Raw genomic sequence first — 18,690 nt, 5'->3', positions numbered from 1 at the left:
GAGACCAAATGGTTGTCACAATAAGAATGGCTGCTCTCGGTCACCCTCCTGTCTATCCTAGTTAGTATGAAAGTATGAAAATAATTGTTGGATTCCTGCAAATCTACTACTGTACACACAGTATCATCATTCTCACGTTTCAAACATGCTGAATAAAAACATCATCTGGCTAAAAACGTCTCATATCTGTTTTCTTCAAAGACAGACTTGTGTGTTATGGTTCATATTCTGACTATGATGGTTATAAGCCTAAGCATAAGCCTGTGCAATTGTAGGACTTGACAATAATTCAACAGTGCAACATCCCTGTGTATATAGGTCGTATATAGGTATATTTTTACATATGCTCATTTATTGTTGTAATATTTTTGTAGGATTATGCACAACTTTATACATAATGCACATACTTCATTTCATATGTCATTTCACTCAGATGAGGACGTTCCTAAGGACAAAAAGACTATTTGACCGCAGATTTTGCATGAATTGATATGGCCACTATTTTGTCATTAATTCATTAATTGATTGCTTCACAGATAGAATGTCACACCCCACTCACATCTTCTCTTGTGTGATGTTTTCAAGGCAGTACCTCTCGCTCAGTTTATCTCACACAAAGTATTTTTGCCCTCTGTCTGGATCGAGGCTAATTCTGTCAGTTGTATCCCTCGTGGACCGACAGTGTTGCGTAACGTGGGGATCCATTGCTCGCCCAGCCGGTCACAGCTTGTTAAGTTACTGTAATGATGGGATTTGGATAAGAATTCATGAAAGGATGGTGAATAAGAACAGCCCTAACCCTAACAGACAGGAAACATCTGTTGTTGAAAGGGAAGTCAAAGAAGTTACTTCTCTATACCTTAGGACAGCTGAGTGGTGCTGATGCACTGGAGAGCAAAACCAAGCTTTGTCACTTGTCAGCGGCTGCAGTCAGTGATGAGGATGTGCAAAAAGTCAGTCAGTCAAAGAGTCATTTTATTGCTGGCAAAAATATAAAATTGCCATGTACTTTTGATTTTACTAAGTTTTTGCAACAAAGTGATTACTGGAAGATTTTGTATGACTTGATGTCGAGGATGAGAAAGGAATAAAAAAAAAGAGCTGAGAAATTTCTCTTTTTGAGGAGCTTTGTGGAGTTTTTTGAAGAGACAGAATCTGTGCTCATCAACCTCACCAAAATTCAGAGGCATCCCTTTTTCCATTGCCTTTTTTTTGTTTGTTTGTTTAATTCCTCCCAGACTTGGTTTTTTTTTTTTTTTTTTTTTGTGGAGCAGGACTTGGTGGTAAACATTTCTTTCTGTTTTTCTTCTAAATTATTATTTATTACTTGTATATTTGCTATTACTTGTTGATACATTTTCTAAGAAGGTAAGTATCTCCCATCTGAGGGGACGAGCTCCTCAGAGGGGTTACTGTGCTTGGCGATGTCAAGCAGACATTTTCTGTTCTGATCGGGTTCTTCAGACTTTCAAAGCAACCTGCCCTTAGCAGGAAAGGTTTACTTGTTAACATAAACCCAGCAACCACACCAACTGTTGTATTTAGTGAGGAGCTGGACTAAAGTGGCCCTGTGTTTAAAGGGGTTAGTCAGGGTGGCAGCTGGGAAGGTCTCAGTATAGGATGAGTCCCTCTCGTCACCAGTCTGGAGATGAGAATCTTGTACTTCTAATTGCAGGCAGGCAAACCTGACCAGCCTCTAGACAGAGCTGATCTGGGGTCATAAAGCTGCAGGTAGTAGAGCTCGTGCATCCTCATTCTGTGATCCCCTAAATGTCCAAATATAATTTGTATGTGGCCTGCAATAACATTCAAATGTATGCCATAAGCTGAAATTATCCAGATTTTTCACCACTAAATTTCACCTTTGAATTGGCAATGAATTTCCTCAGTGGCAAAACATTTTAATTGGACTTCTCTAAGCTATAGATACTCCGACACATTGACAGCTAAATCACATACTTTGCAGTTCCTCACAAAGTTGCTTCTGTCTAAAAGAAACAAATGCACAACGATGACAACACCGGCTTGGGAGTTTCCTACTGAAGAGTCAGTAACAACTACTGCAACACCTTTTGAGCAATACATTGTGTATCAAAGTTACTCAAAGTTATGCAGCTACTAAAGCTTCAACATGGAAACGCTGGTTTCAAGACATCTTAAACAAATCTGGCTAAAAATAAAAGGTGCCCTCTGCCAGGCCAGTTTATGTGCTGGCATTGCTAAACACATGTCGTATCTACAAGAAGGGGCATTAGGTTCTAAAACTTGTCCACTCAGAGTCTCTTTGTTGTTGATGTCAAAAAATCCAATCAGTTAAGTTAATTAAAGCAAGTAATTATCTAACTAAGTGAACCACTTTCTAACTAACTTACTTGAGTCTCATCAGTGCAGCTCCACTCTGACTGATGGGTGCATGGTCACGTTTGCCCCTTTTCCACTAGTACCTACTCGGCTCGACTCTACTCGCCTCGACACGGTTCAGCTGGTTTTCCATTACAGTTGAGTAGCACCTCGCTGTGGGTGGAGTCGTCATATCAAGGCCGCGCACCGTCCAGCTCCCTCTGGATTCTCTGGGCCGCCACCAAGCACAGAAAAGTCTCCACCTCTTCATTTGACCACGGTACCGGTTTGCTTGTCATTTTCCAACTTTGCCAACTTCAGTGGTGATCAATGCGCACGGTTGCTGTTGCCGTTTTTTTTTTTTTTTTTTTTTTAATGCCGGGTTTGGTTTTTGTACAGGAGTCGCTCTCATGTGTCGTCACTCCCTGTCCAATCAGTGGCCTGCACGGCGTTTACGTCACATTTCGGCTCAACTCAGCTCGACTCAGCTCGCTTGGAACCCCGGCTGAGTAGGTCCCAAAATAGTATCTGCTACCAGGTACTACCACCTAATGGAAAAGCTCTCAAACCAAGTAGAGTCGCGCCAAGTCAAGCCGAGTAGGTACTAGTGGAAAAGGGCCATATCTGTGCCACCTTGGCTCTAAATGCAGCTGCCTGTCTACCCCACCACACTCCAGCCATCAGGGCTCTGCCAGACAGGCAGAGTGAGTCAAGCTTCGCTCCCAACAAGGGACTGCCACCACCCCCCCACTCCATTCCCTCCCGGCTGCTGAAAACAAAGGACACCAGGTTCTCCTTGTGGCACAGTGGCTTTCAAGCTATGTCCACAGTCTCTTTTGAAAGGACAATTGCTACAATTTCCTATGACAAAATTCAAGAAAATCCAGTGAGAGTGGAAGTGAGCAGTTGCTTGGTAGAACTGATTCCAAACAGCTCGCTGTGCAATGTTCACCCAGCTGTTGCTGACTAGCGGTTAGGTTGGAGAGGGCAACCGACAAACAAGCCTTCCAGCCACAAGTCTCACCAACACTAGCTCTCCCTCTCAGCTGGGCCTGCTCTGCACGGACAGCTGCAGTGCACTCACACTCACTCAGCTGGGTGTCACCAGCCAGTGGTTAGAGATGGTGTCAGTGTCTGCATGACAAATGCTCTTGGTGATGTTCTTAACAGCCCCAGGTTGAACTGGGGACTGTCAGGAAAGACACTTTAGAATAGAAACTCTTGCAAAGGCAGGGGCGCCCGGTGGCTCATCATATAGAGCTCATAGCATACACTGTGGAGGCTGGTCTTGTCTCGCTGCCTCTGCCCTGTCTTTCCTGTCTCTCTCTACAGTACCCGTCTAATAAAGCAGAAATGTCCCCAAAATAATCATTGAAAGAAAAAAAAAATCTTGCAAAGGCAAAATACTTCACAATTTTATGCTCTATTTTTAAGAGGGACATTTTAAGCTCCTTGTAATATTTCCAGGGACACATGGACGTCCCTCCATGCTTCCCACACTTCTTGGCAAAAATGAAAATCTCCCTCTCTTTTTGTCCCTTAATGATTAGTCCTGTTAGCTAGGAGTAGCTCAGGTTCCTGCTGTTAAGAGCATAAAGGCTCTAAGAACTTGGCGAGGCGTTAAAGGCTATTTCACAACTTCTGGAATCAGTTCCATCGGCAGTGACACAGTTCCAGGTTAAGTTAATGGATCCTGATTTTGGCCATCCTCAGGAAGTGAATCCTGGGTTCCAGGCACTTTTCGGATGAGCTAGCAGGGCTGTCATCTTGACTGGACAGTCGGTTCAATCTGTTTTTTAATAAAAGGCCAACATCATCAAACCAGTGCATCAGTCTAACCCTAGTTTCTTCCTCTATCCAGAGAGAGGGCATTCTGAAAAACAAACAAAAACAGTGTTAGGCTGTGGTCACCTTTTTACAGTCAGAAGAAAAGACTGATTGTGGGATGACAGTCATGCCATATTTTCTTGAACAACAAGCTACCATGTGGTCATTATGTTTAGAGGCTTCTGTGTGGTTACAGTTTGAAAAAGGGTTTTACTCTTACAGGAAGTGGTCCAACAATAACACTATAAACCTTTGCTCTGTGCCACTCATTCAGTATGGATGGGAAACAACTCTCAAATGCTGCTGAACGTGACCTGAGATCATAAAAAAAAAAAAAAAAAAAAAAAAAAAAAATCCATGCAGCCTAACCCTGAAAACTTGAATTTAACCCTTTATAGGGCAAGTGACTATTTTTTGGTAATTTCAGAAATTTTACATATCAGGCCCATCCCCTGTCTCAGTTAGTTCAATAATCATTTGGTCTTCACCCAGCCAATCAGCAAAGATCGCTCTACATCCCAGGTCACATGATTGTGGCATTTGACCAATCCAATCTTTGATTTTCTATAACAAAATGAAAATTTTAGAAAAATTTTATATAAGTAATAAAGTCCTGTCATGTTCACTAATAACAGTCTAGGGTTGTTTTGTTTTTTTTAAATTTCAAAGTATTTCAACGAGTGCCCTATAAAGGGTTAAAGTCAAGTACTCACTGGAATAAAGATGGAGAGAAAAAGAGTGAGAAAGGATATAAAACTGAAAGAGTCAGATCTAGTGAGTAGGAAGTGGAAACTACAGCTCAGGATTACAGTTATGGTCTCTTAGTTGGAAAACAGTCTCCCTTTAATGATTGAAAAGAAGGGAGGTCTATTGATAAGGGATCAGCTGCAAAATGCACACGTTCAGATGTGTGTGACTTGCAGGTGAACTTTGATCTCAAATATGGCCGGGTTTTACTGTATCAGAGGCACAGTCCTCATTTGACTTTGGCTCTCGGACGGGGCGGGTTCTTTATGAAGCTGGTGTTTTGGGGCAACATATAATCCCAATTAATAGACTTTATTTTCTCTCTGTTGCGAGGTGAGGGTGTGTGGAGAAGCAGCCATGTTTAACCGTAACTTCAAGAATGTGTTGGTGGTCTCCATCGGGTTTCTGTCTCTGTTCACGGCGTATGGAGGCTTGCAGAGCTTACAGGTAAGAGGACAGCTGAAGGCAGTGCAGTAGCTGAGTGGGTGCTGGGTTTGGTTCCTGAGATCTGGGATCTGTTTAAAAACCGCTAAACATACATCATGCAGACAGTCAGGTTTAGTTCTGAAACTGCCTGTCACTTTCCCGCCACTTTATATTTGGTGTTCTTAAAAAAAAACTGCTGTTTGTTGAGGATGATTATTTTTGTGAATGTATATAAGGAACTAAACAAACCCACCACTAAAAATTATAGACTGTGTTTGGCATGTTAACTATATTTTTGTGCATCTTTAGTTCATTTTAGCCAGCAAAACCATTGGAAATTCTTGTTTTAATCCCATCCAATTGTCTTGTCTCTCATCAGAGCAGCCTGAATGCCGAGGAGGGGATGGGTGTGGCGTCTCTAAGTGTCATCTACGCCTCCATCATCATCTCCTCCATGTTTCTGCCTCCCATCATGATCAAGAACCTGGGCTGCAAATGGACCATCGTGGTCAGCATGGCCTGCTACGTCTCCTACTCCTTTGGGAACCTCTACCCTGGATGGTAATCAATAATTTAATCAAGCAGCCCGTCACTTATATGCTGATGAAACGGTAGATGTTGACAGCCTGGCTGCAGACCTTGAAATCGCACGCTCACTTTAAAAAATTCCATGCGATTCAGTGGATCCTGCTGTTGCCCAGTTCAGCTGCAATGTCTTAATAGATTTGTAAAATTCTCACACACTCTTGCACATGCACACTTTATCTGCACTGTAGTCATTCACTCTGCCCAAACCTCAACCTGAACCCTAACTTTAACCACACTCGTCAGAGTTCAAGCCTAGATTTGGAAGAATTCTGCAAATCTAGGGTTGAAAATCTAGAGTCTACTCAACTCAACTCAACTCAGCTTTATTTATATAGCACTTTAAAAACAACCACAGCTGAAACAAAGTGCTGTACATGCTGTACCGTTGTAGTTTAGACAGGACCAGGCCAATTTCAGCCTGAATAATGGAGTGGAAACAGAATGGCCGTTCAATCTGAATGTCAACCCACACTGAGGCCCATCTCATGCTCAGGGGTGCCGTATATGGGGGAAAAGTTAGGACAATTCCGAGGGCCCTTGCCTGACAGGGGCCCCAAAAAATAGGTAAAAACTAATATAAAATTATTACACCATCATCGAGTAAATATATATATATTTTTTTTTTCATGGGGCCCAAAATTCCTGGCAGCGCCCCTGCTCATGCTGGAAAACCAACAACACAAACACCTCATAATGCATTTTTTATATTGATCTATTTTTTAATTCATTATCATTTTTTAAAGGATCTTTGCTGCCATAATTCACAAATTGTAGTTAAGAGTTGGTGCGTTACCAAATCAGAGTAGCACCTGAAACAGAATTTAGACCACTGGACTGGGATGTTGACTGGGATGCTGTTTTGCAAAGCTGCAGTTTGGATACCTGCTCTAATGCTGGGATGATGACTCTTCTGGGGTAATATTCTGAGAAAAAAAAAAAAAACATCAACTGAGAATGTAAAAGGCATAAATTATGTTAGTTTTTCCCCTTTTTTTACAGTAGTATGGTCATTTTGGGCCGCAAGTGCTTCCTTATTGCTAACCTGATAACCCGATTCCAAAGTGTAATTTGATAAGTTGGCGACTGCATCGTCACTCAGATGGAGTAAGAAACAAATGTGACCTGGATTTCAGCTGTTTTTTTTTATGCTGTTTAAGTGGCACACCAATGTCTGTCTGCATTACAGGGCTTGATCACAGTGAAATAAAAAAAAAAAAAAAAAAAAAAATTAAGCATGCCAATGAAATGTTTGTCATAACTCTCATTTTTTAAGATTGAAACTACAGACTGTCACAACTACACAGTCACCTTGTCCGGTTCCACCCAGCTGGCTCTGCTAAATATATGCTATAGATTTAAAAAATAATAATCATTTTATGTGTAATTTTAAGTGTTAGGTCTGGCCGTTTTATTATGACAGAGACTCAGTTAAACCCCAGGAGCCACTTCACCATTTCAACTTGTTTTAACCCTCCTGTTAGCTCCACTAGCTTAAATCTCCTGAAACAATTATAATAAAAATTGGCACCCAAGTTTATGTTTCTTGTTGACTTTCTAAATAGCCCCTTACATAAAAACATATTTTTAAGTAAACAAGTTCTTGTGGGAATCAGGTTTTTCTCTCCCAAATGTCACATTAACTATCAGTGGTTGTGGTACTACTGCAGGTGTGCAGATGTTAGGTGAGGGCCCTAAAGAAAATTTGAGACAAATTAGGTTTTGATGATTATAAATGGCATGTTATAGTTCCTCAGTGTCATCCTAACCAGCTACAGCTGATAGGTAAAACCTAGTAACACCTGCAGCTACAAAATGTGTCCAGGTCTTTAAAAACATGTTAATTTTATTTTTACCCACTTGTCCCCACTAAATTAGGAAAAGTCAAGAAATATGAGGCAAAAAAACAACAAACAAACAAACAAACAAACAAAAACAATGTTAATCATGTATTTAGATATGTTAAACACTGAATTGGGTCAGATTGAACCCTAAGATAACAGGAGGGTTAAGCAATTTTCTTGTACGTATGTATGTATGTATGTATGTATTTATTTGTAGTTTTTGGGAGGATAATTTTATTGTGGTCTCCCTGTAATTAAATTAAAATAATAATAATATATATTTTTAACTTTTTACTACTTTTCAGGCACATTTTGGCAAATTTCCTGATCAGTTTCTTGTATTTTTTGCTACACTTCTTTGGCAAATTTCTAAAACCTTTTTTTTTTTTTTTTTTTCTAATTCTCATGTAATTTTGTGGCTGTGGCTGTGGCGAAGCAGTTTGAGTGTCACGCTGCTTTGGGGTTTGCCCTGTGTCACCAAACAAACAAAAAGACATAAAGGGTAAAACAGATGAATAGACCCAGCTGGCATTCAACCGACGTTCAACGTTGAAATATAATTTAAAATATGTCAGTTGTTGTTTCAGCATTGAAACAATGTTGAAATAATATATAAAGCTAACAATTGCGGAAACGTTGACAACCTATCAATAAATCAACGTTGAAATTTAAACAAGATCTGTATGTTGATTCAACCTATTGTCCTCTTCCATGTTCTATTTTGAAATTACCATTATGATCGTTATTTTTATTTTACTAGCATTTTTTGTATTTTGTTCATAATGTTCTTCAATTAAAAAAAAATCTAAAATATACATTTTATACATTAAAAATAGACACAGATGAGTTCGTGTCCTGCATGTGGTGTATTCGAATACAAAGAGGTCACATGAGACTTCATAAGCAGGAAGTATAGAAAATGATACAGACAATAGACATAAGGCAGAAGTCATAAATCTTATAAAGGATCAAATACACAAAATTTGGCAAGAATATTGGAATATTACTGAAACAGTGCAGGAGATCCACTTAAAAATAGGCCACACAGGACTTGACCAGACTCTGCATATTATAGGAAAACACCCCACTGGACCCGACTGCAATACACCAGAAACTGTCAAACACTTGCTAATAGGCTGCAATGAATATAAAGAAGAAAGAAAGAGGAAAGTAGAAGGAAAGTAGTAGGAAAAATAGCTCTGCTTTGAAAAATGTAACTAGAAAAGCAAAGCAACATAAACTTTTTACACAGTGACACTTAACGAGGCAGGAGTGCCAGCTCCCCCATAGACTCCCATTATACCTGGAACCCACCAGCTGGGGAGAGAAGGAGAAACACACACTTTTGTAATTGAACACTACTTTTAGGCGCTTCTCTGCCAAGAGCCACTGTAACTCATGCTGTGTGCTCACACACTTTATAGAGCCTCATTTCTGGTTCAGGCCACACAAGCACCAGTAGTACAGCAGCTGATAAAGTCTCTGCCTGCCATGCAGGGTTCAACTCCCTACCTGGGCAAGAGCAACAACACTACACAACCTACAAACAGCACAGGTCTGGTGGTTTACCACGTGGCCACAAGGTCGCAAGGGTGGCAAACACATTCAGAGTTTCTTCTTCTTACTTTTTAGTGATTCAGACAGAGGTCAGACACGCACCCCCCGGCAACGGCGCCCGAGGCACTCTCAAAATTTCCGCGGGGAATTTTCTATATTAATTCACTCTTGGGCCTTCAACATTAGTTCACTCATGTTGAAATGTAAGACATTGAAACAACATCACAATATCAACGTTGATTGGGTTTGCAAAATCAAAACCAAATTCAACATTGATTCACCCATGGGTTATGATGTTGACTCAGTGTTGAATAAATGTTAAAATGCCAGCTGGGGAGGCTCATAGAATTTACTTGTGATCTCTCACACAGGTACACGCTCATCCCGACCTCGGTGATCCTGGGCTTGGGCGGCTCTCCTCTCTGGTCAGCTAAATGCACCTACCTGACCATCTCTGGGAACATCCAGGCTGCCAACGAGGGCAAGAAGGGCTCTGACGTCATCAACCTGTACTTCGGCATCTTCTTCTTCATCTTACAGTCTTCTGCAGTCTGGGGAAACCTCATGTCCTCACTCATATTTGGACAGGACACCAAAATAGGTAGGAAGATATGAATAGTGTACATTACTGACAATTATGGGCTGTAACTCATTATTCTATACAGTAAATGCAAAGAAGTATCAGGAACTACTCACTGCTTCTTTAAATCTTTAAATTCTAAGTCTTTGTAGGTGCTTAGGCCAATAAATACCCAGCCACAGCTGCAGTTCAGTGCATGGCTATCACACCAAGGGAAAGGACCTATATGCTACAATTACATGTGACTTGGTCACATGATGAAGTCACATGACAAAAATCACAGGTGGCAAGACAAATTCCTCATTACAATGACAGACCTCATCAAAACAAAGCACAGAATATCAAAACCATTTCAGTCCACAAGCAGTACTAACCTCTACTCATTCTAATTTCTCCATTACAACCAGGCACACTGATTCTGAAAACTGAGTGAGCTTCAGCAAAATATAGAGTATATATAAAGTTAGACATATGTATGATATATAAAGTATATCAAGGGTCTGGTGTCATGAACAGAATAATAATAGTTTTCTTGTTAATGCTGGTACAACCTCCTCTCTCCCACAGTCCATAGTGATGAGTATGACATGTATGTCCTGTAATGAAATAGAGGGCACAGTGATAAACTGCATCATGTTGCTTTAGAGCACAGTGACCAGCAGGGGCGTGTCCAGACTTTTTAGAGAGGGGTGGCCCGAGTGGGGCACAGACTCACTCGTGGGTGCCAGCAAACAAACCCTTGCAACTCCAGGCCTCATCTCTCACACTAACTCACCTCACTGACTTTGGTTGTAATTCTGGAGCTGACCGGGTGCACCCAAGGATTTTCATTCATTTTAAACTTGTTTAATAACTTTCTCCTGCGCTTAACTTTAAAACATCAGAAAGCGCCAAATTCCGAGAATCACTCTGTGAAATGTTCAGAGAGCATTTCTTGCATCATGTTTCATGTCAGTTCACTGAGGAATTTTTCACAATTTGAAGCTGGTTGTAACTTAAGTGTCTGTGCAAGTTGACACACTATGAAATCAAAAGAGTTGCACCACACAAACTAGACATGATGACATTGAACTGAGTATCTTGTGACTAAATATTTCTATCTACCCCTAAGCAGGTGGAGCTCTCATGATTTCCCTGTCACACAAGCTGAGCCTAGCATTACATGACTTGAGCAACAAATTGTTAATAAATACAGTTAATTCGCACAAAGAGGCAGTTAACTGGAGCTGAATGTGATATTAGTTAACGGCCATTAACGTTTATTCTTGGTGTTCTCCAGTTTGTGATGCTGCAAAGACTTCCCTGTTTGCATGTTTGATGCTTTTCTATTGGACACTGCTGTTAGTAACCGATTTTCCAATTTATTCTGAAGCCTTTAAGACATTCATTAAGTAGGGGTGCAACCAATTTCAGTCTTCAGTTAGACTAAAACTAACTAGCTGTAACTAAGAGCTTACTCTGGACTGTACCTAGATACAGTCTGTATGAGAAGCAGTGCTTAAACTATAATATACCCATGGTGCCAAAAATTATAGATTTACTGTAGAAGTGCACAGCTAAGCTTCATTATGTCATAGTATGTTCACTATGGTGTAAGGCAAGAATGGTATTTGCATAATTTCGTATTTAGCCCCTTTATTAATGACACAGGCCTCCAAACACCTTGGCCTCTTACACAGACCACTAGCAGGGCTGTCAGACTCTCAGGCTTGTTGTTTTATGACCTGTAAATTTAGGAATAAAAGAGATGAAATATCATCAACTAGAAAAGCACTATAGAAAAGCAGTCCATTTACCTTCCACTAAATGCAGCTGATGTAGCCGGGTTTATTTCTAGGACTATTTCTGGTGAACAATCATGCGCTCATCCACAATTCCAATTTCAAGACGATAAACTGGAAATTAGGAAATAAGTCTTTTTTTTTTTTTTTTTTTTTTGCCTGAGTGATTACAGTGTGGTAGGAGCAATGCAAGTCAGATCTGGAAAAAATAAATTGCATAAATTGCATGAAGAAAAAAAAAAACTGTTTCAAATAAAATATCAAGACCAAACCTACACACCAGGAGATGGGCACGTGTATGCAAAGTTGTAAGCATCTGCTTGATGGCTCATGGCCACACATGGCCAAACAGCCACACACACACACACATACACACACATGCAAACACCACCACCTATGTCCAAGGTCAAAATCCAGGTACAGCCTGTTTATGAGTTCAGTTCAGGAGAGAAAAAGAATAATAAACGGTGTTTGCCAAGACAGCATGATGATGTTGGCAGGAACACAGGATGTTATATGATTCAGCATATCGGTAATCATCAATTAAAATTTGTCACCGCACCAACATTGCCCAGAAGGAAAGAAGGTCCCACCATCAGTTTTCAGTATTTGTTTTCAGAAAGAAATTTAGGGATTAAAAGTAACATTCATCTTAATTTTTCTGCAAATAAGTTATGTTGCAAATAAATTAATTTGAGCGTCTACTTACAAAGTATGGCTGTATATTTGTCAAAAAACATTTTTAACAAAAAGCAATTATACCATGATTATAAATGATGGTTTCTATTGGTTATAGTGCTTTTCCTTATTTACAGTGTACATTTTCCCTGTTGAATATGTTTGTTTTCCTGTGTGAAATGTGTGTTTTCTGACAGCCAACATCACAGAGGAGCAGCTGCAGTTCTGCGGCGTGGGTGCCTGTGATGTTGTGATCAACGGCACCTCCTCCTCCAGACCAGATGAAAAACTAGTCTGGACGCTGGTCGGATGCTACATTGGTAATATCTTTATCACACACTGTTGGCACACACCATCTCAGTGAGGGAAAATGCACAGCGAGGTGTTTCAGGGTTTTATTGCACGGTGGAGTGGATTGTCCCTTACACCATTAGTCCAGTAATTTTAGGCCAAAATCGGGGTCAACCTAGGACAAATTGCAAGAGAAGCAAACTCAACTGATTTTGTATCCTCAGTTTGTCCTGAGTGAGGGAAAAAAGTCCCAAGGAATAGCCATTGGTGGAAAAAGTGAAAATCACCTATTTATCACCACATATTACCAAAAAACACTGTTTTTAACACACAGGGGAAAGGGGTTCAAAATTTTACTTTCAGATATCACTATAAAAATTCACAAGTTGATTCCACACACAAAGACAAGAAAAAAAGTCAATTACAAGTTCTTTGAATTATTCTGTTTACACATGCATATCGCACATTATCTGATTTGATATGCGGTAATAAGGAATATAAGGAATAAATGCCAGAACAGATATTTAAACAGTGAATTAAAAGGTTACTATATATATAGAAACCTTTCAATTCACTGTTATATAGTAACATTTTAATTCAAAGTTACTATATATATAGTAACCTTTTAATTGACTGTTTAAATAACTGTTCTGGCATTTTTTCCATTTAGCGCATATCAAATCAGATAATGTGTGATATGGATGTGTAAACAGAATAATTCAAAGAACTTGTAATTGACTTTTTTTCTTATCTTGGTGTGTGTAATCAACTTGTGAATTTTTATAGTGATATCTGAAAGTAAAATTTTGAACCTCTTTCAACTGTGTTAAAAAGGGTGTTTTTGGTATTATATGGTCATATATAGGTGATTTTCAAAACTTTCCACCAATGGGATTCCTTGGGACTTTTTTTTCCCTCACTCAGGACAAACTGAGGATACAAAATCAGTTGAGTTTGCTTCTTTTGCAATTTGTCCTAGGTTGACCCCAATTTTGGCCTACAGTTATTGGACTATGTGTTGGCGTTAATGTTAATTGCTGGGAAATAATCATAGTATTTTAATAGTATTTTTTAAGAAAGGGCAGGGGGGAGTGGCTATTGTTGACTAATGCAGTTAACTTTATGCATAAAGGACCATACCAGTGATTTTTCATGTTTAACATATTATCTACCAAATGTATAATCTTTTTCTGTTCATTCCACTACAGCAGGGCTATTCAATTACAAATTCAGTTGGGCCAGATTTTTAACCGAGACCTTAAGCTGGGCCAGACATTTTCCAGACATTTAAAACGGCGGTTTTCATCGTCAATTTTTCGTTTAAGGGTTGAAAAAGACATACTTTTGAGCCGCTAGCATCAGTAACTTTCAAAACAACGCGCTGCAGTGTGAGTTGGTTGTGTGTTGCTAGGCAACGTGGAGTGTTGCATTCACTTTCTGAACTACTGCAGGGATTTCGAGTTCATTCTCGCAAATGTTTTTCTCTGCTTTTTTGGTTGAACCACGAGCTGGGCCACTTGGGAATTGCTTCTGGGCCGCATGTGGCCCGCGGGCCGCCAATTGAATAGGCCTGCACTACAGTATGACAATGAACTTCCAAGGTAGCTTCTAGTTCCTAGTTCAGTGGAAAGCTGCATTGCATATGTTCTGCTGTCCCTGCGGTCTGTGTCTCATGCTCTGTGCTGTGTGCTAGGTGTCGGGGTGCTGGCCATGATCATCGTGGCAGTGTTTCTGGACAACATCGACCGGGAGCAGACCAGCCAGTTCCGTGGGAACCGGGAGCCGTTCTGCCACACGTTCCTGGCCACGTTCAGACTCCTGAAGGACTGGAGGCTGTTGACCCTCATCCCTCTCACCATGTACAGCGGCTTTGAGCAGAGCTTCCTCTCTGGGGAGTACACCAAGGTGAGGGGATCTCCTGCACGGCACATATGTTTTTGTTGCAGTGTTCAACCCTCTGAAGCCATTGTCCTCCTCTCTAGATCTTTGTTTTCTATCAGTGCCAGCAGAACGGTTCCAACAGAGAAAAATGTGCATACTGTGGAGAAAACAGATCCATTTCACATCTTATTGCTGCAATTACATCCTGTCGCCTATTTACCTGTTGTAGTCAAGCCAATGTCTATTAGGTAGCACTATCTAGCAATTCACCCATGGTTTAGGCTCTAGACATTAGTTTCCTGTCAAACTTAGAACACTTTTTGAAATTCTTGTAATTAGCCACAATGGTTTATAGGCTGAGTTGCACTTTTTGTCTCTGGGTAGAAAAGCTCTGTGTCACATACATGTAGCCCAAGTTCAGTGGCGGAGCAAACAGATGAAGAAACATCTGAGATGTGATTTCACCTCAAGAGAAAATGGTGAGCTCTTGCTGTGTTTGGGGGCGTTCAGTGACGGTACAGAGCGGTGGAGTTTGGATTTTCCACCTGAGAAGACGAAACCTGAAACAGCTGGCACTGAGAGGGTGCTGTTGTGTAGATTTTGGTTTATCAAAGACACTAGCTGAGGAATACAGAAACATAAAATAATCACATCAGAAACATCAGATTTTTCAGATCATCATCTACTATATATCTTTGGAAGTTACATTTATATCTAAATAATGACCACAATAATCTAATTTCTACCCAGAGTGCTGTTGTTGCATCTGCTTTTTGCCTTCGGTCATTCCTGAATAAAATAAATATAAAATCTGGAGGTGAAGGTGCATTTACAGAACAATTCACCAGCTTTTTCATCTTCATTTTCATCAGCACCACTACCACTGTCATCATCATCATCATCGTTTCTCTTCATGCTGTCTCTCCTGCAGAACTACGTGACGTGTGCCCTCGGGATCCACTATGTTGGCTTTGTGATGATGTGTTTCGGTGCCACCAACTCTGTCTGCTCCTTTCTCTTTGGAAGGCTGGCTCAGTACACCGGGAGAGCAGCACTCTTCTTCCTGGGTAATTTTTTAAAATTATTCCTCTATTTGCAGATGCACAGTGTAAACTGTGCTTCTCTAATTTGGGGAAAATGAATGCACAGTGGTGCCACTGTACAAGTCTTTTGTGTATGCATCCTGCAGTCTGTGATTAGCAAACTGAACTTAGATGGTTACTGCGCACTAATGGAAAGAAGCTGTGTATTTAAAGATGACAGTAGTTGATAGTTAACATCTTTAGAAAACTATTTATCCACTTACCCTACATCAATACTGGAAGACAAAAAAAAAAAAAAAAGAAAAAATTATACAGTAGAGTACAAAATGAGTATAATGTAAATACCAAATTTACCAGATGATTTGTTGTAGTTTTTAATTTATACACATTTTACTAAATTAAAAAAACAAAAACAATAACTAATAATTAACACATTATTATTGTTCAAACACTGAGGGCACGCACGATGAAGGTTATATTAATTCTTAATTAATTAATTCTCATAGGAAGAAAAAACGGCTGCTGCACTGCTCTACCTTGGATTTAAAGGATCACACCAGTGATTTTGAATTTTTGGCCCACATTTTACAAACCATTTTGCAAATACACAGGGGTACTAAAGATTTCGAAGCATATAATCAAAATCCTTTAAAGTCAGAATTTTTGGTAGAAGCAGCCACTTCGTGACGTCCTGCTTCAAAGTCGTCACTATGACTGTTGTCACCAAATCTCATGGCAGTTGAGTTGCCTTAACGGTAAAATCTGGCAGTTTTGGTGACACCATGACCTTTCCTGTAGTGCCTCCAGCAGCGAAATGGGTAATACTGCTTTTTTTTTTTTTTAGCATCGCCATGACATTTGGTTATGGCGTTCATGACCTTTTCCAAGTTCACCCAACATGACTGTCAAAGGGCTCAGGCTGCTGTAGTGTTCACACCACACAACCAAACAACTGTTGCGAATGGGAAAAATTGGTTGGTTTCTTCACAAAAGTCTGATTGGAAGACGCATGCCAACACCTATGTGACAGTGTGATTTGCCCGTTTGCAGCGGCCATCACCAACTTCTCCTGCATCCTGGCTCTGCTGTTCTGGAAGCCTCATCCTGACCAGATTGCCGTCATCTTCGTGTTTCCTGCTCTCTGGGGAATGGCGGACGCTATTTGGCAAACTCAGACCAACGGTGAGGAGACACACACCTGCTAGCTGATCAAGTGTTAGACTAATGCACGGAGCCGATTTGGACCCCATCTCTAAAAATGAGACCTGCTCCAGTCGGTGTTGTCTATCTCTAATCTGAACTGATGACATGTTTTTACTGGAGATTCCACACATGTAGAGATGATCATGATGTCAGAGGAGAGTTTTGGCGTGCTGCAACTGAAATGGTGTTTCAGACGCTTTTCCACTTGGATTAGAATAAAATTATAGGGAAACAGAATTAGTAGCCCTCGAAATAGTAACTCTAGTCATGAAATTAAAAAGATAAGGTTTTTCTGAAAGAGAAGCTACTTCATTTGACAAACCAAACAAGACCGTTTAAACTCCAAACCTCTGTGCTGTCACTAAGTCCTGTGTAGAAGCAGCCAAAGCAAGTCCCATAAGAACAGTGCTGTCTAAACCCACAGCCACTGATGCACAAATTGCTCAGTTTGTGAGCGCTACCTGTTATGGAAGAGTAGCGCTATCTTCGTTATTCCAAAGCCATTTATGTGACCGCTGCTGTAGCCGAGCAGGAGCCTGCAGCACGTCGACATCAGGCTCAGCACTGAGGCAGCTGGTGAAATGATGATCTGAACACCTGAGAATGATGTCACATAGCCATTCTATTTTTACTTTATTCTATTTTTTTGTTTTAATCCACATTTTTGGCACACAATTGTACATTTTCCACAATGCACCAAATCCTTCACTATACCAAACCCTTCTCCCTTCTGGAGTTTTCCTTGGTAAGTGTCTTGTGTCAGTAGTGCTGATGTTCACCTGGCTGCTGTGTGTGTGTGTGTGTTGCAGCCCTGTACGGCATCCTCTTCCCCAGGGCCAAAGAGGCGGCTTTTGCCAACTACCGCATGTGGGAGTCCCTGGGCTTCGTCATCGCCTTCGCCTACAGCACTTTCATCTGCCTGGAGATCAAACTGTACATCCTGCTGTCCGTTCTGCTGCTGACCGCCGTCACCTACCCCATAGTGGAGTACAGGGAATACAAGAATCCCACACCTCCCATCGAACAGGGAACCTACAACAAATACAAAGAAACCACTCAAAAAGATGAGATGCGTGTTATCGCTCAGACCAGACTCTAGAATAGGGATAGTTCACCCATTTTGACGAAAGTGATATTATTTCTCTTCTCCCCTAGCTGTTATGTAGGACAAGTGGTTATTTTTATGAATGTTAGCTGGGGGGAAGTCCACCTCAATGGCAGGAGGCTAACAGTTAGCATTTGGAGCATCCAGCCAGTATCCAGCACTCAGTAACAATGAGAGGAAGATAGCACCACTACTGTCCTATGCAGCATTATTATCAATTCCCACTCATTCCTACTGCATCTAGGCTACATGTTGCTGCTAATGCAGTTACTACTTAGTGCAAATACTTTTGTAAGAAATACTTCAGCTACTACTACAACTACTATGTTTGCAAATATAATTTAACTTGCACAATCATCATCATCGGGCAAAAAGTTGATTTTGGTCTACAGTTCTATCTGTAGGCTGACTGACCTGATTCCTTTGTTTGTACATTATATTTCTGTAAAAACAGAGGTCTTGACGTCAAATAAATTGTAAAATATAGCTGTAAATAAAGGTTACACACCTGCACCATAACATGTTATATATGCAACGTTTCGGTGCTTCGACCTTCCTTGGCCATCAAGATCTTTTGCTGCAAAGATCATCAGGTATGATCCATATGATAAATGTATAAAATTATTTCATGTAGATTTCACAGGCGATTGATCAGTGCCCAGGTGTACTGTTCTTTCTCCAACTGGGATCAGATTCCCACTGGTTCAGTCTGTCCTGGGTTGAGTTATAAAATAGCTTTTCAGTAAAGCTTTCTTGATGGCTGAAGGTCAATGCATTGAAATGTTGCATAAATAAATGTTGT

The 18,690-nt window shown here is 40.5% G+C and overlaps 1 protein-coding gene and 1 long non-coding RNA gene across 2 annotated transcripts; one reads left to right on the top strand and one right to left on the bottom strand.

Moving 5' to 3' along the window:
* Nucleotides 1-4,903: 4,903 nt before the first annotated feature.
* Nucleotides 4,904-17,926, top strand: unc93a (unc-93 homolog A). The gene is made up of 8 exons (XM_030046621.1): nt 4,904-5,361; nt 5,720-5,901; nt 9,698-9,927; nt 12,563-12,685; nt 14,350-14,561; nt 15,469-15,604; nt 16,631-16,762; nt 17,593-17,926. Exons 1-8 carry the CDS (start codon nt 5,272-5,274, stop codon nt 17,880-17,882), a joined length of 1,395 nt encoding a protein of 464 aa, XP_029902481.1. The 5' UTR covers nt 4,904-5,271; the 3' UTR covers nt 17,883-17,926.
* On the bottom strand, nt 6,681-10,146 carry LOC115355746 (uncharacterized). The gene is made up of 3 exons (XR_003927904.1): nt 10,023-10,146; nt 9,771-9,899; nt 6,681-6,851 (listed from the first exon to the last, which is right to left on the bottom strand). It is a non-coding gene; the product is annotated as an uncharacterized LOC115355746 (long non-coding RNA).
* Nucleotides 17,927-18,690: the final 764 nt, after the last annotated feature.

Source organism: Myripristis murdjan, chromosome 24 (assembly GCF_902150065.1).
Source record: "Myripristis murdjan chromosome 24, fMyrMur1.1, whole genome shotgun sequence".
Lineage (NCBI taxonomy): Eukaryota > Metazoa > Chordata > Actinopteri > Holocentriformes > Holocentridae > Myripristis > Myripristis murdjan.
Note: the sequence above shows the minus strand (reverse complement) of the source record. Positions and strands in the feature narration are given on the sequence as shown.

Excerpts from the sequence above, each read along its gene's own strand:
- unc93a (XM_030046621.1), top strand. The coding sequence starts at position 5,272 with ATGTTTAACCGTAACTTCAAGAATGTGTTGGTGGTCTCCATCGGGTTT. Across the intron at positions 5,362-5,719 it reads GAGGCTTGCAGAGCTTACAG|AGCAGCCTGAATGCCGAGGA; the intron begins GTAAGAGGACAG and ends GTCTCTCATCAG. Across the intron at positions 12,686-14,349 it reads GCTGGTCGGATGCTACATTG|GTGTCGGGGTGCTGGCCATG; the intron begins GTAATATCTTTA and ends GCTGTGTGCTAG.